The sequence below is a fragment of the Hylobates moloch genome, unplaced genomic scaffold (genome assembly GCF_009828535.3).
Source record: "Hylobates moloch isolate HMO894 unplaced genomic scaffold, HMol_V3 SCAFFOLD_34, whole genome shotgun sequence".
In the NCBI taxonomy this organism is placed as follows: Eukaryota; Metazoa; Chordata; class Mammalia; order Primates; family Hylobatidae; genus Hylobates; species Hylobates moloch.
This window is the reverse complement of record NW_026652309.1, coordinates 2,249,090-2,271,893: the sequence shown is the minus strand read 5'-3', so window position 1 is coordinate 2,271,893 and position 22,804 is coordinate 2,249,090. Positions and strand designations below refer to the sequence as shown.

Here is a 22,804-nt window from a genome sequence, read left to right as displayed (position 1 = left end):
CTTTATCTGCCCCTCTCCTTCCCTTCCCAGCCCCTGTTAACCACCGTTCTACTCTCTACCTCTGTGAGATCTACTTCTTTAGTCTCATGTGGGTGAGAACATGTGATGTTTTTCTTTCTGTGCCTGACTTATTTCACTTAACATAATGACCTCCAGTTCTATCCATGTGGCTGCAAATGATAGAATTGTATTCCTTTTTATGGCTGAATAATACTCCATTGTGTATACATACCACATTTTCTTTATCCATTCATCCAGGTATGGGCTCTTAGGTTGATTCCACATCTTGGCTGTTGTGAATAGCGTGGCAGTAAACATGGGAGTGCAACTATCTCTTTGGTATAACGATTTCCCTTCTTTTGGCTAAACACCTAGCAGTGCAAGGCTCTTGAGACCTAGATTGGGAACTGGCATGGCATCACCTCTGTTGCATTCTGCTGGCCAAGGAGAGTCACAAGACCAGCTGAAGCAATAAACATCTTCCAAACTAGAGTTTAGAACAATATCTAAGGCCATCTTGATGGGTGTGTGACCAAGGTCCCATGCTCGGTTTGAAGCTCCCCTGTTGTGGGCTTGAAATTCTTAATAATGTTGAGTGAAGGCCCTCCATTTTCATTTGCATTGGGCTCTGCCAATTAGATAGTTTGTCCTGACAGTACAACACCCCAAATACTGTTAAAGAAAGTGGCTTGAAATGAGAGAACTGAAAAAATAATGTGTTTATTTCAGGGCCTATCAGGGAAGGAATGATACCCTTATGGTAACATCCTAGAAGAAGAGCTGTATTGTCCAAGTCCCAGAGAATAAGGGAGAAAGTGTAGACTTCCAGAAGGGTTTTAGAGACAGTCTAGGTTTTGAGACACTCAAAGCAACAGAAGTGAATGATCCCCCCTGCAAACAAATCCCTTCCCCAAGAGAAAGGAGTTTTCGTGATCTTTTCAAGACCACCTAAGGAATTGGGCAGTTGTTGTTTTTAATAAACTTTAAATTTTATAACAGTTTTAAATGTACAGAAAAGTTTTAAAGATACTACAGGGAAGTCCCATAAACTCTGCGCCTAGTATCCCCTATTATTAACATCTTACATTCGTATGGCACATTTTTTACAATTAATGACCCATTAACTATTGACCCATTATTGTTAACCTAAATTCACCGTTTGTTCAGATTCCCCTGGTTTTTCCCTAATGCCCTCTTCTTGCCATTCAGGGTCCCACATGACATTTAGTCATCGTGGCTCCTAAGGCTCCTCAGCCCCGGCTGTCAGTCACTGTCCTTATTTTTATGGCACTTTGGAGGACTGGTCAGGTGCCTTGTAGGATGTCCCTCTACTGGGGTAGGTCTGATATCTTCCTCATGATGAGTCTGGGGCTGTGGGTGTTGAGGAGGAAGACCACAGGGATGAAGTGCCATTTTCATTGTGCCACAGCCAGGGTCCCCGCTGCCAACATGATGTTTCCCTGTTGTGATGCTGACCTCGAGCACCTGGCCACGGTCATTTTCTGCTTCTCTTGGGAAACTTTTGACCCACAGGGGTTCTGCTTTTCTCTGCCAAAAGTATCTGGTGCCTGCCTCATCTCTCTGCTGCTGCATGCGTTTCCTTTCGTTGTAACCTCTGCCCCCTGCCCCCAGGAGTTTCCCCACTCACCCCACTTACGTTTCCTGTGCTTCAGGGTGCAATTAGTGTTTCCAGAGCAGAGTTAACCTAGGCCCTTATCAGAGCTGCTTTGTGAGACCAAGTTCATTATAGTCTTTACCCAAACCAGAACTTTATTGGAGACGTAAATTACTTTTATTTTCATTGAAAATATTTGAGATGAACTACATTAGAATCCTCACTGGGAAAATAGACCCTGGACCTATAATCAGAGGAGAGGTGCTACCAAAAAAAAAAAAAAAAAAAAAAAAAAAAAAGAACCGTAGGGTAGACTTTTGCACTGACACCTATTTTATATTTCATTATTTGCCCTGTACTATTTCATCAACTTTCATCTCCTCTCCTGGTATTTATTGGCAGATGGGCATAGCTTTCTCCCCCTCAGAGAACCTTCGAAAGAGTGAAGCACATGGCAGATTCTCTCCCAGTGAGCAGAAGGCCAGCGGATGCTCAGTGCTGAAAGACAGATAGCCTTGCGTCCTCACATGTAGGGGAGAAATATTTCCAAGGTAAATAGACTAATAATTTTTAAGATAGAATTTTTGCAGGTTGCTTTTGCATAGTGAGGTTAAAAATGTCTCAAACAGACGGGAAGGATAGAGGATACCAATTTTTCACCCTGGACCTCTGTCAGTCCCTTGCCTTCTGTTGATGTACTGTGGCCTCCCAAGTATGTTTGACATCCTTGTAAATTCATTCTTCCTTCCTGGTCTGTTCGAGATCCCTCCAAAGTCAGGAGACACTGGTGATGTGGCTGCATCTTTCTCTGTCTCTGTGCAGCCAGGTGAGGAACAAAAAGCGCAGGGTGTCTGTCCATCCCTGCCTACCAACGAGTCTTTTGGGCCAAACATGCCCTTTTGTCCTCATATTTCATCTCTGTCTTCTCCCAGGTACAGAGGACAAATGAATATAGAAGGGTCTTCCTGACTTGCTTGGTTTCTCCCTTTGAAGAGCTTTCGCCTTGAGAGCCAATTCCTCTCCTCTGCACGAGGGGCCATTTTCTTTTATCCTTTTTTTTGTTTGTTTTTTGTTTTTTGAGACAGAGTCTCACTGTGTTGCCCACTCTGGAGTGCAGTGATGCAATCTATAGGCATGCACCACCATGCTTGGCTAGTTTTTTGCATTTTTTTTTTTTTTTCAGAGGTGGGGTTGCACCATGTCGTCCAGTCTGGTCTCTAACTCTTGGGCTCAAGTGATCCCCCTTCCCAAAGTGCCGGGATTGCAGGCATGAACCACCCACCATGCCTGGCTTAGGGCCATTTTCTTATGAGCCCTTTGCCTTCAAGTGGATGACAAAGATGTTTTTGGTGGAAAAAAGTCAACTCCTGCCCTTCTCTGAAGTCCATGCTATTGACAACTTTAATAATAAAAGTCAAAGTTTATGCTCTTTTTCTCCCCCATCCCAGTTTAAGACAAGAAGAAAAAGATTTTTTCCCTCTTTTTTTCTTCCTTTTAAAATTGAGGGAGAAGTTATGAGCATAACAAAACTCTCATCTAGAAAATGTTCCCGAACCTGCAATTACTGGAGTGTGGCCACCTCATCCGGAACTCCAGGACACATTTCCACATAATGTCCCTTTTAAAGGTTATTATCCACATCATGCCATTTCTGTTCCCCTCATCTTTTCCCACTCTCATTTCTTAGAGGCTACCTAAGGTTTCTCACCCAGAAAGAACCTTCATAATAATGAACTATACCTAAAAGCCTTTCCTAGTTAGGCGACCATTCGGGGAAGAAAATGGATAGAGTGGGAGAAGTACTTTTGAGATGAGATAGACTAATGATTTTTCAAAGTAGATTTTTAGAAGGTTATTTTTCATGGTAGTCCTAAAAATTTCCTAAGAGGATAGCAGGGCTGTGGGATGCTGGTTTTCTCCACAGACCTGTCCCTGTCTTACCTTTTGCTTGTGAGCTTTTTATTTTGAGACAGGGTCTCGCTCTGTCACCCAGGCTGGAGTGCAGTGGTGTGATCTCAGTTCACTACAACCTCTGCCTCCCAGGTTCAAGTGATTCTCCTGCCTCAGCCTCCCAAGTAGCTGGAATTACAGGTGCCCTCCACCACGCCCAGCTAATTTTTCTATTTTTAGTAGAGACGGGGTTTCACCATGTTGGCCAGGCTGGTCTCGAGCTCTTGACCTCAGGTGATGCATCCCAAGTGTTGGGATTATGGGCGTGAGCCGCTGTGAGCTTTGTCGGCTGAGTTTTGGGAGCTCATGGAAGTTATTCTCCTTTGAGGGCTGTCAGGGCTATCTCCATGCTTGGGATATTTGTGAGGTGCTCCCCCCATGAAGATGTCTTTATTGATGATAAATGCTCATCCCAAACCGCAGCCCGCAGCCATCCTTGGATGTACAGCTTGTAGTGCTATAGTGCCCGGAGCTGGGAGGAAGTGGTGACTGCCAGGCCTGACGTCTTCTGACTGATTTGTCTAAGCTCGGCCAGTCCCTGCCCTGCTTCCTTTTCCACCTCCCTAAAGTTGGATGGCCAGATTTTGCAAATAAAAATACAGAACTCCCAGAATACATAATATTTTTTAGCATAAGTATGCCCTGAACATTGCATAAGTATAAGACATACTTATGCTAAAAATGATTTGTTGTTCACCTGAAATTCATATGGAACCAGGCATCCGTATTTTATCTGCCAACCCTTCCCTAAGGCAAAGTGGTAGAGGCCTCGGACCCTCATCCTTTCTGGCATATTCCTCTCTGGGGGCCTTCATCTGCTTGAAAATTTCCCAAATCTGAATTTTTCTTCTTAATCCTGATCAGTTTGGGTACTCCTGTTCATCCCTGCTCAGTCGGCCTGGGGCCCTTCTCACAGCTGGGTTGATTTCTGGGCCTTCCATTTTTCAAACACTAAACTGCTTGCCTCCGAAGAGCTGGGAAGTGTCCTGACCCCCCAGTTTCCTCTGGAATCAGTGCATCTTGATTTCTCTCTTTTCCTCTCTGCTTCTCATGTGGTCTCTGCCCACCCCTCCACCCGGGGCTGCTTGGCTTAGGTAAGGCCTGGCCTTTTCAAGACCTGGGGCACTTTAGCCAAACACCCTGACCAGAGGAGAGGAGCAGCCAGTCGCCTAGATTGTCCAACCTTGACTTCGCCACAAAGGAAAGGCCACATTTGCTTTCATTGTTTTCAAAGCTAATACGTGGAAGAAGAAGGGTTAACTTGCTTTTCTCTTTGAAATTCGTGAGGGAGACAGCATCAAAGCTGTACCCTTCTGGCTTAGAAAATACACCCAGAAGCTATAATGAGCACCGAGATGAGATCTTATATACAGGGTACATTTCTACGCTAAAACTATTTTAAATTTTATTATCCACCTCATGCTATTTCATCTCCTCTCGTCCTCTCCCCGTTGTATCTATTAGAGCCTGGGTATGGATTTCTTTCCCTGAGATAAGTTTCATAATCATGAAGCATACTTGACAGTCACACACACAGCAGATGCAGGGCCGCAAGAGGTTCAGCAAGGAAAATGGTAGCTTTGTTTTCCTCTCTATGAGAGAAGTATCGGAATATCGGAGGTAAAATGGACGAATACGTTTCCCCAAATAGAAGTTTCAAAGGTTGTTTTTGCATAGAGAAGTTGAAGACTCCATGAAGTGATAGAAAGCATGTGGATATGACAATTATTTTTCTTTTGCTCCCCTTACCCAGCATCCTTTGGGGTACAGGCTCACTTCCCATTTTTCTTCCCCTTTCTCCACATTGACTTTTTTTTTTTTTTTTAATAAATTTTTATGATGGCCTGAGTGAGAAAACCAAACCAAACCCACTCCCAGCGCTTCCAGCCCTCAGGTTTTGTTGGATGTTCATGCAATTTTCTCATTATTTTTCTGTCAGTGTTCACAGAAACAGTGTAAACTACTTGATTTCAAAACCATTATGTTAGTTTACTGCATGATCATTTAAGCTGTGTATTCTTTTGTGATTTGAATTTAGTCATAACATATTTTAAAAGATAAGCCAAGAAGATTTCTCGAATACATTTTTGATGACAACTGCTTATGGTTCATGTTTCCCCCCTTCTTTCATCCTTTCTTATTTGACTTTCATTTTACATCCTTGATTTAGTTATTCTTTCTTTCTGTAAGCATTTTTTTTTTTTTTTTTTTTTTGAGATGGAGTCTCGCTCTGTCACCCAGGCTGGAGTGTAGTGGCATGACCTTGGCTCACTGCAACCTTTTCCTCCTGGGTTCAAGCGATTCTCCTGCCTCAGCCTCCCGAGTAGCTGGGATTACAGGTGTGCACCACCACACCTGGCTAGTTTTTGTATTTTTAGTAGAGACAGCATTTCACCATGTTGGCCAGGCTGGTCTTGAACTCCTGACCTCAGGCGATCCGCCCGCCTTGGCCTCTCAGAGTGCTGGGATTACAGGCATAAGCCACCACGCCCGGCCATCTGTAAGCATTTTAAGCAGACCTTGTGACTTCTATTGAGAGAAGATTCTGGGGCAGCACAGTCTTACTTCTCCAGTTTTGCCTCACTCAAGAAAATACCCAGGTAGACAGCCCTGTGCTATGGTGAACCGGTTCCTCCAGCCCCCACCCCTGCCCAAGACCACCCCTAGGGGAGGATTCAGGGAAGTGCAAGCCTGGAAGACTAAAGATTACCTTTTCTCCCCTTGGGGAAGGTTTGTGTATTTTTTATTCTGTTCTTCTCATCACTACCTCCACCCACCCCCCACAGCCCCCCAGCTGCTGTCTATCCTCTGTGCGGAATTGTGTGTCTGCTACAAGATTCCCCTCCTGCGGCATTCTCCACCCCTTCTCCAGTTGGAATTTTCTGGATGCGTGACATTGTTTACACTCTTCTCCGGACAAGAGTTAAAGGCTACCTCCCATTTTCTGTCAGATCATAGATGTCCTTTCCTACATTGCTTTAGAATTGCCAAAGAGACTCCTTTTGTGAGTGGTAGAGTAGAATTCTTCAGGAAAGATGTAAAGGCTTTTTCTACACCTCAGAAATGGACTTTCTAGGCAGTTCTAATAATACCTCAATTGCTGCTCTTTTAAAAACATCTAGAAATGAGATTTACTGATTGATTTGATTGGTTTGAAAATTATTTCTAGGGGCCGGGCGCGGTGGCTCTCGCCTGTAATCCCAGCACTTTGGGAGGCTGAGGCGGGCGGATCACGAGGTCAGGAGATCGAGACCATCCTGGCTAACACGGTAAAACCCTGTCTCTACTAAAAATACAAAAAAATTAGCCGGGCGCAGTGGTTCACGCTTGTAATCCCAGCATCTTTGGGAGGCCGAGGCGGGCGGATCACACGGTCAGGAGATCGAGACTACGGTGAAACCCCGTCTCTACTAAAAATACAAAAAAATTAGCCGGGCTTGGTGGTGGGCGCCTGTAATCCCAGCTACTCCGGAGGCTGAGGCAGGAGAATGGCGTGAACCCGGGAGGTGGAGCTTGCAGTGAGCCGAAGTTGCGCCACTGCACTCCAGCCTGGGTGACAGAGCGAGACTCCGTCTCAAAAAAAAAAAAAAAAAAAAAAAAAATAAATAAATAAATAAAATATTTCTAGGGAAATACTCTTCCTTTTTTATTCCCTCTCTTTCCTAAATGTTGCTGTTGTCGTCCTACCTGTATTTTCAGGTGAGCTTTTGGGTTTGTGTGTAACTGAGCTTGTAAATTTTTAATGCATTTTAACCAGACTGATGAAATGTACAGGAAGATAGGGATGCTACTGTGTGTCTAGGAGATAGTTTCTGAGGTAAAAAAGAAAAAAAGTCCTATAATTTAAGTTTTATATTATAAAATAATTTCTACAGCTGGTGTGAGGACAAAAGAGCACAGTAGATACTCTTGATTTCAATTTTCGCATTACATATTTCAGAAGGTATTTTCACTAATTATATTTTTTTCTCCTCATATATCCTTTTGCTGTCTAAATTTTAGATACACACTTGTGGTCTGGGCACAAATATTAACGATTGATTTTAAATATGACTTTCCACTAAATATTGTTTAGAAAAAGAAAAATCTCTAAATGGGAAATCTTAAATTGATTACCTTTTATCAAAGAAATAAGAGAAATGAGTACCACTAAGAAAAGTAATTTCTGAGATAAAATGTATGATTGCTTTAGAAGAGGCAAACTTTCAAAAAATTGCACTAGGAAAGAGAAATACCCTGGTACGGGTTGCTAGATTTTGATAAATGTGTTTTTCTGCTCTTTCGATGAGTCCTTCAGCCACATCTCTCTGAGGAACCAGGGCTGAGGCTTCATCACCAAGTCAACCCTCCTTAGATGGTTTTGTGAGGTGGCATTTTAGCGATTCCTCAGGCTGGTCACTTCAGACTCTCAAAGCAGATGAAGCGCCCTGGTAGTGTGGAGATGGGATGATTCATAACCCATCTCCTCTGTGGCATTTACCACAGTACTAATCATTGTGTAATTCTGTCCTTTTTTTTTTTTTTTTTATCTTCAGCTATGTGTATACTACAACAAGTACATAGAATAGAGCTTCTTAATTATCAGCAATAAACCTGTATTTAACTCTAGGGCAAGGCAGGGCAGGGGATGAGGGAGACCTGTATTCTTTCTCCTTGTCTTATTTACTTTCCCTCTTACTGGAATCTCTTCTTTTGAATTCAGCACATAACTAAGGTTTTAAGTGACTGAAATATTTTAACTGGATTTTTTCCCCCCACTAACATAGTTTAGGAAAATTCCTCTGAGGCTGAAGTTATCAACGCAGCTGCCTTTCATTGAAAAAATAGAAAAGCAAAGAAAACTGCTCAGACAGGTACTTTTCGAGGTAAAAGGTTGACCTAATCACGTTGAAGAGGTCGAATAGCTAAGTGTTATGTGAGGATGGTGATGTAATTCTCTGAAATCAAGAAGATGGGAGTTATTTCTTCTTTTTACCCTTTGCACTTGTGTTACTCTGCCATGAGTAGATGGAGGGAGGTGGAAGGAGGCGCCCTTGGTGTTTCTTGTGCCCCGTCTCTCTGTCACAAATCACCTCAAAATGTTTTCCCAAGGAGAAACAAAATGGCAGCCTGAACTCTAGGACTCCCTCATCTACTCACTCCCTCCTTGTTTCTCTGACTAGAACTAATGGCTCTGTACCATCATTTTTCCTGTCAGAATTAATAGGGAGATATTCTTTTCCTAAAGCCATTAGTTAAGTAATATTGCTTACAGAATTGCTGAAACAGGATAACATCTCCTTCCCCAGGGTGTAAATCTTAAGAAATGATAAGGCAATTGCTTAAACACATCAATTATATCCCAAAGCCTGAACTTTTCTCTCTACAATTTTCATTTAGAGTTAAGAAAGTTTGAAATTAATGATCCATAAAGTAGATTCTCCTGATTCAATTTTGGCACTGAAGAATGCAAATAATATTAACAATTTTTTTCCTTCATTTAGTTTTCTTTCTTCCTCACAATTTATCCTCTCTTTATTTTAGAGCATTCTCTTCTTGTCTGGGCATGATTAAAGTTTTGACTTACCAAAAGATTTTAAGCATACTTTCCCCACTAAAAATGTTTTTTTGGAGAAAATGGTAAGTGAAGTGTTCTTCAACTGATTGCCTTTCATCAAAGAAAGAGAAGACGAATGAGAACCATAGAGAAAAGTGGTTTCTGGGAAAAAAAAAAAGAGATTTAAAATTATTACTCAGAGAGGCAAAGTTTCAAAAAAAATAGGATAGTACAGAAATACTCTAGATTTGGCTAGAGGTGGAAAAAATATATTTTTCTCTTACTTTCATGAATCTCTCAGTTTTTCTGTGCCTGAAAAACTAAATTTTAGTTACTGGTGTGTGAAGATTTATCTCTGTCTTTCAGCAACCTGTTCTGATCTTCTGGTAAGAGGACTGACTTGACTTTTAGTTTTGCCTGAGCATATTCAGGTATAATACACTTTGGGGGTTTTCCTCATTATTTTGAGTCTGAATTTTAGAACCAATATGATTATGTGCCTTTTATTTTTCTTTCCAACTGATAACGCAATATCATGTTTGTTGCAAAAAAGAAAGCAGCATTGACTTATCCAAGGAAAGCCTGACAACTTCCAGCCGCACTGCCCCTGAGGCCACCAGAGTTAGGTTGGCACACATCCTTCTACATCTTTCTCCACTCACATACAAATACAGACAGACACCTTTTGTTGTTGTTTTTTACACAAAGGCTCATACCAGATGTAATCGGCAATTCTTTTCTTCTTAATATGTTTTGTACACAACTCTAGGCCGATATGTATATAGATTGTTTTAATAGTGGCATACAATCCCCTAGTTTGGATGTACTACTATTTATCTATTCATCCCTTCCTTTATTGGTGGATGTTTATGTTGATGCCTATTGTTTTTCCTACCACAACTATTGCTGCAGTACACATTCTTGCCTGATTTCCCAAAGAGCGATTGCTGGATCAATAGTTTTATACTTATTTATTTCACCTTATAAGATATCACCAAATTACTTTTCAAAAACAGATTTACTCTCCCATCAATATTTTTAAGAGTATTTTTAAAAAGAAACTTTGTTTCAGCAAGAGAGCAAAGCCACGGTGAAGCTTTGCTATCAGAGTGGGTGGCGCATGTGAGTTTCTTAAATAACAAGAGGTCACCACCAACCGGCCTCTCATTAGCAAATTCAGGCCACAGATGTATTGGGTAGCACAATGCTACTGTCGTTTTGAAAATTAATTAGTTATGAATGTTTGAAAGCATGTGAAATACAGATTTCGATTTTTCTCCTGAAAAACAAACAGATCTGGTGAGCTGGACCCTCCGGCCTTCATTGTCTCAGTTGGCTGGAGTTAGGGGTCAGCCACCCCTGGGGCCTGGGCTTGCTGTTTGGCCATCCCCAGGCAGGCACCCGAATTAGCGATTTGTCTGGCTCCTGTAGCATTTGAGTTTGTGATCTTTGCTTTAAATTAGGGTTTCTCAACCTGGGCACTGCTGACATTTGGCGACACTCCATTCTTTGTTGCAGTGTGGGATGTGTAGCAGGGTCGCTGGTCTCCACCCACAACATGCCAGGAGCATCCCCTCCACTCCGAGTCAGGACCACCCAAAATTTGTCCAGACATCACCCTTGCTTCAGAACCACTGGTTTTTAACAAACCCACAAAACGCATTTTCCTCAGTCAATTTTGAGATAAACTTTTCAAAGACTGTTCCTGGGCAGTTTTCATTATTTCATTTGATGAAGGAACACTGTTGAATTCTGTACATGACCAAGCTTTAAAGTCACTGAAATGTTTCAAACCAGCCCCATTCACTGAGTTTGGAGAAAGTATCTGAGAGGAAAAAGTGATCAAAACATGTTCCTTTCATCTCAGGAACAGAAATGGAGAGATGACAGCGATTACAGATGGTTTCTGAAGTAAAACCTTTACCCAATTACACACACATAAAAGATACAATTTCTAAATACTGTATGAAGAGGGTTGAATACATCTCTGGCACAAAGGTAGACATTGGCTTTGTTCACTTTGGTTTTCTTCTGTGGTTTCTTTTGTTTGTTCCTCACGAGCCTGGGCGAGCTCACCTCTCCCTCCTCAGTCTCCCTCCTTGGGCTCACATAATCCTCCTCTGAAAGTATTTCTGAGGTATTTGGAGCCAGCAAGAGGCCGGGGATGGGTCTGGGGGTCTCTCCAGAGCCCTCTTCTCTCTCTGTGCCTTCACTCTCCTTCTCTGACAGGACTTCCGACATCTTTTCTCATTAGAATTAATGGAGAAGTATTCTTTCCCCAAAGCTATTAAGTCATAGTGCTCTGAAATTGCTGAAACAGAATAATTTCTCCTTCATTCTAGGGTGTAAATCTTGAGGAAAGATGAGAAACTGTTTCAGGTATATCGATAATGTCCCAGGGAAGAGACCCGCATAGACAATTTTCATTTAGCAACAAGAAACTTTTAAAAGAATGATACACAAAGTAGATCAGCCAGTTTCTGTTTTGCCTTTCAGTCTTTCAAATGGCATTTTCTTTTTTATTGTCTTTTTTCCTTCTCCAATTTCATAATCCTATTTTCACTCTGTGTTTTAAGGGTACACTCTTGATGTCTGGACATGACAGAATTTTTAAAGCAAAATTTTAAACACCGCTTTGCACTGAATTCAGGATTTCTGCGAGGGAAGGGTGGTTATCTTGATTGCCTTTCATCAAAGAAATAGAAAAGAGATGAGAATTACTAAGAAAAATGGTTGTTGAAATAAAAGATTTGTTTATGATTACTTAGAGGCAAACTTTCAAAAGATTGCATTAGGATAGTGCAGAAATACCCAAGGTTGTACTTGATAAATCCATCTTTCTGGTCCTCTCCCACAACCCTCCCTGCCTGTGCAGCTGAAGTCGGGGCTGCTTCTCACTGCTCACCGCCCACTGACTTCTGATTATTTTTTGATTGGCATTGACATCCAACATCTCCCATTCTCTCTGCCTGAGAGGAATAAAACCTCTTTCTTCCATCATTTTTAGCCATTTTTTTTTTCGTAAAGAGGCGTCATAAACAAAAAATGTAATAGGATTGCAGAAACAAATGAATTTACTGTCAAAGAAACTTTAGCATAACGTCAGGTATGCAACAGAGACTTAAAGAAAATTGGTTGAATAATTACATGAATAGATGATTCAGACTTAGAAAGCCATCCAGGACAGGGGCGATGTCAGATGATTTACTGTGCGCATGGTTTTGCTGTTTTCCATAGATATAGATTGGGTTGGGGTCCTATTTCATGGCCACCTAGCACCTTTGTGCTTTTTCTTTCATGCTATTTACTACATTTGCTTGGTGAATTTTTTATATAATTATTTGCTTACTGAATTTCTCCCCCATTGAACTATAATTATCATGTGGGTGTGTCTGCCTCGTTTTCCAGGGAACAAATGCCCTGTGTTTAGCATAATTCTTGGCACGGTTGTTGGTTGTGCTTGGTGCTCAGTAAATATTTAGGCTCAGTAACATAGGCTCGAAAACAGGCTTAAAAATATTTGAATAAATAATTGTCCACAAAGTGATTACTTTTAGAGATCTGCCCAGCTTTCTTTAAGTAATTGCTAGCACCTTGTGGATCTTTTAATTCCAGGGATGCTTCTAAACAATTTAATCACGGATCAATTAATAGCCTAGGAAATTACTCCTATGTTCGTGTTTATATTTGCAGCTTGCTTAGAAGGTTGATTTTGTAGACTCATTTTTAGCCCTTTTTTAAAATAATAATTCAGTCTTTGGAATCCACATTCATGGAGTTTTGGTGTATTGGGACAAACTAAAAGAAATATGTCAAATTACTTACATTTTTAGTTAATGATATTTGAGCAATGCGTTTATAGCGTTTTAATAAGGCCTAGACATTAGGCAGCTGGAAGAAGGTTTGGCATTAAAGATGTCTACAGTTATATTGTAAGTTTCCTCATGTTGTTTATTTATTTCATTTTCTTTCTAAGTATTTTACAGTTTCCTGTAGCCTTTTCAAGATGGCCACACTTAAAATTGCTGTAACACTTTAAGTGGCCTCTTCCTCTAAATGTAGTCTGGCAATTATTTCTGAGGGAAATTATTAAAAACGCAGCCTTTAATCAGGGAAAGAACAGCACGGCACAGAGAGCTGTGATGAGAGATGGTCTCTCTAATAAGAGTCACATAATTGTGTAAGAGCGATTGAATTTCTGAAGATTGCATTAAGACAGTGGAGTTTGTAGTTTCTGAAGATGTAGGAAGTGATTCATATAGTGTGATGCTGAAGCCTCAACGGAATCACATTCTGTGATTTAAAATTTGGCCAGGGAACTACTTACTTTTTGAAAAGGCCCATTCATTTAAAAGCAAGTTAGTGTCCTTCCTCAATAATCCAAATCAGTTTAACGCACTTCAGTGACATTATTTGAGCATTTTTCACAATTATTAAAGATAATTCACTTTTCTCTGTAGACTGTAGGGTCAAAAACAAATTAGATCAGTGGATTTTCTTCCTTTACTTTCATAGATGAGTCAGAAGTTATTGGTCAAATGTGCACATGACCTTTCTGCTTAAGCTTAAAAACCAAAACAACCTGTTGGGAAGACATTTGGCCAATCTGATTATTTTCTCTACACGAATTGGTTTTACTTCTTCATTGAATTGAATGAATTGCATGGTTGTTTTGTCACTGTGGGGACAGAGCTTAATTCACTTAGAGTGAGCATTTGTGCTTGGTGAACGATGAGGCTAAGGAAATGCATATCATCACCATTAATTTTTGGTAATTTTTCATGGGTGAGAATGAAAACGTATCTTGAATCCACCCCTTTTTTCCCTGTCTACTTCTGGTGCCCTAGTCAAGCCATCTCATCTGGCTCCTAGATTATCCTAGTAAGCTTGTAACTGGTTTTCCCACCTCTACTCACCTCTCTCCCAAGTTTGGCTTCAAAATTTAAACTTCTTACCACAGTCACTTGTACCCCACAAGATCTGAGTCCCTGTTGACTTCCCTGCCATCATCTTGCCCCTGCCCCTTCATTCACGACTGTCCTTCCACATTGGCCCCCCATGGGTCTCTTGCTCCCCCAAGCTGCTTTCCCCTTTAAGGTCTCTGTATTGCTCCTTCTTTTGTCTAGAACATCCTTTGTGGACTTGTTCTTTCTCACTCTGAAGGTCTCATTTCTGATGTCGCCTTTCTGAGAAGTCTTCCTTGGCTATATAAAACAGTCGTCCCCAGCCACTCTTTGGATTAAGCCCCCTCGTTACTCTCTTTACTATCCCCTGCTTATCGTGACGCTGTAGTATGCTCCTCTCCATTTCTCATTAGTGTCTGGAATAGCCTCCTGTTAATCGTTACTGCCTGTAGTACTCTCATTTTCACTCTCGGTAATATCCCCGTCCTCGATTTATTTCCTTTGCGACCCCATCACAATAGGCGTCTGCTTCCTTGTCTTTGCTTCTCTTTCCCCATTACAGTAGAAGCTCTTGAGGGCCAGCGCCACCTTTGTTTTGTTCTTCTCAGACTCTTCAAGGTGGAGCATGGTGCCTGGGTCATTGAAGGGGCCCAGGATGTGGTTGTTGAACAGGTGAATGGAGTACCAAAAGCCTAGTTCTGTGCCATTAGATTACCCGAGTATACGGGAGGGTCAAGAAAAGATTTTGTGGAAGAAAAAAGCATTGCTATCTTTCCCAAACTGTGCACTTCTCTACGGATTTTCCAAGTTGATTTGCTCAGGATTAGCACACTTGGTAATCTAGTAACTTACCCCTTGAGATATAAGAAGTGGAACTGTTCTTTTGGTTTAAGATGGAGGATGGAACACATTTATTTACCTCGACTTTTCTCTAACAACCCACAAGAGGTTAGTAGTTAAAGGTGTTTGTAATGTATAAGCTCACAAGGAGAAACGACTTGGAGAAGAAATGATGCCACCAGTTTGAAAACTGGAGTGCAGAGTCTGAATGGGAACTGATGTAGCTGACCCCAAGGAGTGGAATCCTGATTTAACAGTGGGAAGACTCCCCACAACTCAGACATTCATGGTACCAGGTGTGGCTGAAAACAAGATTGATTGAAAGACTAAGAAGCAATCAGACTTCATTCCTACTCCGTTTCTACTTCTCAGAGCTTGGTAACTTCCCTCACCCTTGGAGAAGACTAGGGGTTTAGTCTCTGGACAGCATACAAAATGCTGAGGGACACTTGGCATAATTAGTGCAGCAGGGGAGTGAGGGGACTAGATTGAAAATGGGGTTTGAGCAAATGTGAATACTGCATATGAGCCCCCAGAATCTCTTCTCTAATTTTGACTCCAGAATGCTGGCAGCCTGGCTTCTATTTTCCAGTCAGGAGACCCGAGGACTCTTCTTGTAGAAGCTGACCAGTACACGTGGAGACCTGCAGATGGCTACCTCAGGGTTCCCACTTAAACAGGGCGACCACGTAACCTAACAGTAGGGCCCATGGTTGACCGATTGCACTTGTAAAGAACACCAAGTCAGCTTTTTAGTGCCCATTTCCTAAACATAAGCAGCTAAGATTGCTGTATTTCTCAGGAAAGCCACTAACCTAAAGAGAGAAATAAAAACAAACCAATGGAAACAAAGGAACTTGGAAGAGAGACTATGTAGTGGGAGACAAACTTCAACAACGACAACAACAACAACCCATTATGAACATTGCCTGGGTAAAAGAGAGGATGTTAGAGCCATGAAGTAAGAACAGGATGCTATAAAAAAAAGAACATGGGAAAGAACTCTTAGAAATTAAAAGCATAATAGCAGAAATAGAAACTCATTGGAATATAAAGTTGAGGAAATTCCCCCGAAAGTGAAACAAAAAGACCAAGAAATAGAACATCAGAGTGAAAAGATAAGAAAAATAGAAGATTATACCAGGAGATCCAATAACCCAATAAGGGCAGTTCTAGAAAGAGAGAAGACAAAACAGAAGGGAAAAACAATCAGAAATTACAAGTAAGTTCAAGAGTTATATTGTACAACATGGTAACTATAGTTAATAACAATGTTTTATATTCTTAAAAATTGCTGAGAGTATAAGTGTTCTTGCCAAAAAAAGATAAACCTATGGGCTAATACATATGTTATTAATAATAAGCTAATTTAGCCAACCTACAATGTGTATATATTTCAAAACAATGCATTGTACATGAGGAAGGAAAAGGGAATAAAGAAAAACAGAACCACATTTTTCTAAAACCTGAGGACATGATTCAGATTGAAAGAATTGATTGAGTGCCCAGACAATGAATGAAGATAGACCCAGGCTGTGGTGACACCAGAAATAAAGAAGAGCCTCGAGGATTCCAGAGAGTGACATACAAAAAGATTTCATCCAAAGGATCATGAATCATAAATTGTATTGTCTCCAGACTTTTCAACAACTAGAACACAATACAGCCATGTCTGCAACCCCAAAGGCAAGTGATTTCCAATTTCGAATGTCATACCCAGCCAAGCTGCCAATCACATCTAAAGAGTTATACTTCATGTACCCTTTCTCATGAAACTACTAGAAGTTTTGTGTTAGGAAAGCAGGAGTGTAAACCAAGAAAAAAGAAGTTGTAGAGGTTCAGGAACCAGGAAAGAGGTGAAGAGAATCAGCACAGTGGGGATGAAGGGAGACCCCAGGGGCACAGCCATGCTGTAGAGAAACGTGGTCCACTTGGAGCAAATCAGAAAGTTTCAAGGAAACATGTCTCACAGAATGAAATGAAACCTCAGACAATTGGAGAGGTGGTTGGAAAATGATTTTAGAAATAAGTCCATAGAAAACTAGCAAAATTCTTAAAAAGCAAAATCATCATTAATTCCAGGGAAAGCAGTTTTCGCAAGAAAGGCAACATAATCATAGTATACTACAAGATTCAGTGCTGACAGGTATTCTCCTAAACATAATAATATAAACATGGAATATTCGCCTAAACAAAAACAGGCCATAGGGGTTAGAGAACTGTTGAGAAGATAGAGAGGTGGAATGTGTGCTCGTGTGGGGGGTCATGAAGTTTGAAGAGGAGGGGAGCTGGAAGAAGAGGGAAACCCTCCTCTCTCCCCATGAGAAGTCACAACTCCTACTTCCACAAGATGTAGTTCTATAACAATGTTATTAGACATGAAGGAGATAAAAGTCAAAAGACTCCCAAATGAGAAAAGATGGATGGGTTGGCAGGGGTTGCTGTTTTTCTTAATACATAGTTAGGCTTGACTTTTCAGACTGCACATGTGTACCTTTCATCAAAATAAAAGCAAATCTAGAAGTGGGTCTAGTGCTTCTTCTCTAGTGACACAGTCATTTTAAGATATTTCTCTGCTCTCATATCATGATGGAACCTGCCCTCTCTGAAATTTTGTGATCCTTTTGACTGGTATGCCAGGTCATCTGTGCGGGTGAAGGATGCGGGAAAGACAGGTACGAGAAATGCTGTTTTGCGGATATTGTCAGGGCCCTTCTTTCCTTCCACAATCACAACAATAACCACTGCAACAAAACAACAGCATCACAAAAGCCAACCTCATCCCTTGCTGCCCAGCACTCTAGTGGGAATTAAGACATGATTTATTTCTAGGTTCCCACCGTACATCGAGTGAAACGTCTATTCTGACTACTTGGTAGCATGCCAGAGAATTCAAGCTGATCTAAAACTCACCTAAACAGATATGACCAGGAATACAACTCTGATGAGAAGAAGCAACATGAAATATAGATATATTTTATGATATGTATCATTCAGGGATTTTTCTACTTTGAGAATTGGTTTTGCCATTTCCTTCCTTCATAGAGTGGATATATTTTATTTGACCAAATGTGAATTGGTTGGAGATAAATTGAGTTCTTATACACACCCTGTGAGATGAGGGTTAATGAGCTCAGAGGTGATCATGAAGTCATGGACAACCTCCCAGGAAATTACTCTTTGCTAATTTTATAATTCCAGTTATATGTAAATGTGCCTCTCCGCTTTCAGGTCTGAATCTGCAAGAGGAGCCATCTCGTGCCACCTCAGAATCACCTCCTTGTTGTGGGAAGGAAGAGAAGAAGGAAGGTGACTGCAGACAAACCTCAGGAACCCTCTCTCTTGGTACAAGTTCAAGAACTGTCAGGGAAATGGACAAACGAACTGTGAAGGTGGGCATGATGATTTTGAGCTGCCTCTACCTATTCCTGGTCTAGATTTAGAGGCCTGCTTGTTCTTGCTGCTCTTGTTCAGTGTGGCAGAACTTGCTCGGATCACCTTATGAAGATTCGCAGCACAGAAAGCCCATTAAGACAAACAAATAACTCAAAACATTCTGTATCGAATGAGCAGCTTTGGTAGTGCAAACATTGGGATGATTTCTGATGATTTCTTTAAAAAAACCCAAGTATGTTATTACTGCACACCTGAATAGAGAGATGGCTGACAGATGCCACTGCAACATGAATTGCCCCCAGACAGATTGTGGGGCTGCGTGTTGAAAACCGCTAAAATACGTATCCAGACCACACTTGGAAAAACACTCATCTAGAAAAAAAAAAAAAAAAAAAACCCTTCAATACACAGTCCTATAAAATAGTGCATCCGCTTCATGAGCGGTAGTCACTTAAAAAAGGAAGCTGAGAACTGGTTAGATAATTGAGCGGTTTTGTTTTTCACAAAGCCAGATAAAAGCACAGGATCTCAGCAACCTATTTTGTATCAATCAGGAGCTTTATTTGAGTTAATGCACCAATTAGTTATTAATGGAAACTTATTGAGGGCGTCATATTGAAGTTCACGCTTGGTAAAGAATCATTAAGACCTCAAGACCTGTTTTCATCGAGGACCACGTTTCTGACCACATTTTTCTTTGTACCAATTAACCCCCCCCCCCCCATTTTTTTCCTTTGCACTTTGTTGCAGGATATTTCTCCATCTGCTGGTGAGCGTGGTGACTGTACTACTCACAGCACTGCTGCCACATCAGGATTATCTCTGCAATCTGACACCTGCCTGGCAGTGGTTAATGATGCGCCTCTACCCCCTGGCAAAGGTCTTGACCTTGGGTTGCTGGAGACTCAGCTGCTGGCCTCCCAGGATCCACTCTCAACAGATCCCAAACCATGCATTTTCTCAGATGCTCAAAGGCCTTCTTCCTTTGGGTCCAAAGGAACTTTTCCCCGCCATGACATTGCTACCTCTGTGGCTGTCGTTTGTATTTCTCTGCCAGGGAGAACAGATCACATATCCCAGGAAATTCACAGTGCTGAACCACAAGACCACAGCCAGACTGCAGGGAGGACTCTGACATCAGGCTCCCCAGACAGCAAAGCCACAGAAGAGGGCAGAGCACAGATCCTCTTGCCAGGGAGACCTTTATCTGGACAAAGAATTTCAGATTCAGTTCCACTGGGGTCAACTGAAAAAACTCATCTTGAAATACGAGCTTCAGGACCAAGTTCAGCTAGTTCACACCACAAGGAAGGGAGACACAAGACGTTTTTTCCTTCCAGAGGCCAGTATGGGTGTGGGGAAATGACTGTCCCCTGTCCCTCTTTAGGAGGTGATGGTAGGAAACGTCAGGTATCTGAATTAATCACTCGGAAAAATTCTGTGGTTCCTTCTAAGCCAGAGCAGCCCATAGAAATTCCTGAAGCCCCTTCTAAATCCCTCAAGAAGAGGAGTCTGGAAGGAATGAGAAAGCAAACTCGAGTAGAGTTCAGTGACACCAGCAGCGACGATGAAGACCGATTAGTTATAGAAATATGAAGCTTCCAGAGAAAGACGGTGTCTTTGGTCAAAGACTGTTGACGCTTCACAAGTAAATGTTGTCAGGCTGGCGGAAGAACTAAACTCTGTCTGTGAAACACCTACAGATTAGGAAAGCCATTTTGAGTAATTTACCAGCCAAGTCCAACCAACTTCTGACCCCCAACTCAGCCGCAGCATTCCCCAGCTCCCCTTGGGAGTGCTCTGCTCATCTTCAAATGGTGCCAGGCAGGGCAGAGATGGCAAGGAAGCAAACTCTGCAAATGGTCAATGTGCACAGTGACTGGGCCTTGACTCCCAGCCTCGTCTTCTGCACCTGTCCCCCACTGCCTCTCTGCAATCAAATGGCACTAACCAAGAAAGCCACAATCAACACATTTCTCCACAAGTGGACCCCACACAGTCGAGGCAACTGGCTTTCTCCGTTAGTAAACTGAGGGTTTGCTTCCAAGATGGAGAGCATACTTGGGATAATTGGAGTAGCTTGACAAGGAGACGGGGTTGTGAACTGGGCACAGAGATACTTCTGTTCATTTTGGAGACAAAATTCAGATGCATTAAAAAACTGAAGCTTGTTCAGAGTAATTCACGTCCTCAGTGGAGTTGTAAATACATTTCAGAATGCCTATGATCTGATGAAATGCTGATTACTTTTAAATGTTGCACAAATGATCAATGCTTATTTATGGTCAGATGATGCAAGTACATGCTCTTGTGCCTGGTACCTTTGCTGGTGCCTTTGCTGAGACTGTTGGTTTTTCTATGTTCTTGCAAAGGAACATTGTGTTAAAAGTTAATAGAACTCTCTGTAATGAGTCATTTTTTGAGAGGGAAAAATTCGCTTATTTTCCTCTGATTCTTTTTGTCATATTGTGCTCTGAGCAATTTCAATTAGAGGGTTACATTTTAGTAATCTGTACAGCTTAAACTGATGCCTGCTCATCGTGATGGGAGCCTTTAGATTTCCTTCAGAAGCTTCAAGGATACAAAACTAATTGGAGTTTTGATGCTGTTTTACATCTCAGTAATTTTATTTTCGGGGCTTAGTGTTACTTTGCTGTCAAATTAAATCAGCCTCTGTATTGTGCACGTCAGAACTGCACAGATAAAATTCCCCAATATTCCAAGCCGGTGCGCCCCTGTGCAGAAGAAAACAGCAGATCTACGTCAGCCAGCCCAGGGGGCAAAGCCTCAGATCCACTGCCTTCCTCTCCCCCTCCTTCCATGGGAGAGGAGAAACTTAAAGAGGTTTACATTGCTGCATTTCTATAAGATTTTATACTTGCTTTTGGGATGATTTTGTACAATTTGAAATTTGTAGCCGAGCTCTTTTGGTTTAACTTTGATTTAATGATGTTCATATGACATCTTGTACTTCAGAGACACAGCAGCAATGCAGAGCATCTCACACATATGAATACACTTTAGTCAGTCTGTGCCTGTGACTAAGTATGGTCAAATTTCAAGTATCTTCATGTGAATTTCCCAATTTTGGTGTTTTTCATAGAAAACTTCAATGCCAGACCAGCTTCCCTGGTTACTTAGCATATATTTGTGACCATTTCATATGCACTCATAAATATCCAAGGATTTCAGGCCCAGCCAAGAAAAACATAAGAAGGGAGGTAAAAAGGATGTTGGACGTTCACTCAGTGTACTTTTTAAACCCAACAAAAGCGATGTGGTGATTATCTCCCTTTTCGAATGATTCATGCCACTGTAATGAGAGAGGCAGTGTAGGCAAATGGTCTGAGCCTTGGATGGAGATTGAAGTCCTGACTTTAGCTGGGAAATCTTGGTTAAGAGTCTCTCTGTACCTTAGTTTCCCTAAGTGAGAGTAAGAGTTGGACAAGATGAATGTATCTCCAGGTTCCAATTTTTCTGAGAATGGTTGATAGAGAAGCTGCTCTCTCCTTAAAATGCATGGACTCAATGGCTTGAAGATATTCCCCACGGGGAACCATTGCCACGGAGGCCTTGAATGCAAGAAGCTTGGGTGGGGACAGTGAGGAGCTGAAACACAAACGCCTTCCACCAGTTATTGCTGTGAAGAACCTGAGCCTGAAGAAGCTCCATCTAATTTTTTTCCCCAGAGTTCCAGATTTTAGGGTGCAATCATCCAGCCTATACATGTGGCTCATAGTTCAAAAAATTAAAAGCAAAACCAGAACTCTCCAGTAGGAATGGAGAAAACCTATCTGTAGGCTGAACTGGCTCCTTTGTCTTAGGAGGCACTGGTCAGGGGAAAAAAACTGTCTTCCAGACCCCTCCTTTCTGGGTGGCTACTGTGGAATCAATGGGATCACCGGCTATAAATCAGTAAGTCATAGCTCCAAACAGCACCAACTTCAGGATAATGGTGGAAGCTCTGTCCCTCTAGGAGCCACCGTTGCCAGCTGTCACATCCCAACCTAGGTCAAATATGGCGGAATATTGATTTCATCTCTAACTCCCTGTGTCTCTTACAAAGGTAAAGCAGGTAGCCAAACCACCTTGCTTCCCTGGTCTTTGCCTAGTGGCTGGCAATGTTTACAAGTGTACCTTACTTTATATCAACATGAGTTTGTGAAAAAGCTGTATGTCAATGGATTTTTTTTTAAATTAAAAATGTATTTTGAATGACCCTAAGGGAGCTGGCTCTTAGGAAGCATCCTAAGGTAAAGATTTTTTTTTAAATGAAGAATCTTTTTATAAAGCAATGAACAATCTCTGATTTTATAAATCTTAATTTTCCTATGGGTTTTCTTAAAGTGAAATACAATTATAAGAATACATTTTAAGGGTAACGTCAACAACCTAGAACCCAGTTTGGGTAACTAAAAGTAAAATGTCAGTATTATCAATTGATAACTACTACAGTTTTATACTCTGCAAGTGTGTACTGCATGATGGTTAAGGAAAAACAAATTTATTTTAGAACAAAGCAAACCAGAGTTTAAAGATCAGGGATTTCCTTCTTTCCCCAGT

General features: G+C 41.4%; 1 protein-coding gene across 1 annotated transcript in view; it reads left to right on the top strand.

Annotated features, from left to right (window-relative positions):
• Positions 1-20,016, top strand: part of LOC116463366 (zinc finger protein 831) — a 104,048-nt gene extending 84,032 nt beyond the window's left edge. The window contains exons 5-6 of the mRNA XM_032146449.2: positions 18,077-18,237; positions 18,992-20,016. Of these exons, the coding sequence (XP_032002340.1) occupies positions 18,077-18,237; positions 18,992-19,837 (1,007 nt within the window). The 3' untranslated portion in view covers positions 19,838-20,016. The remainder of the gene's footprint in view (positions 1-18,076; positions 18,238-18,991) is intronic.
• Positions 20,017-22,804: the final 2,788 nt, after the last annotated feature.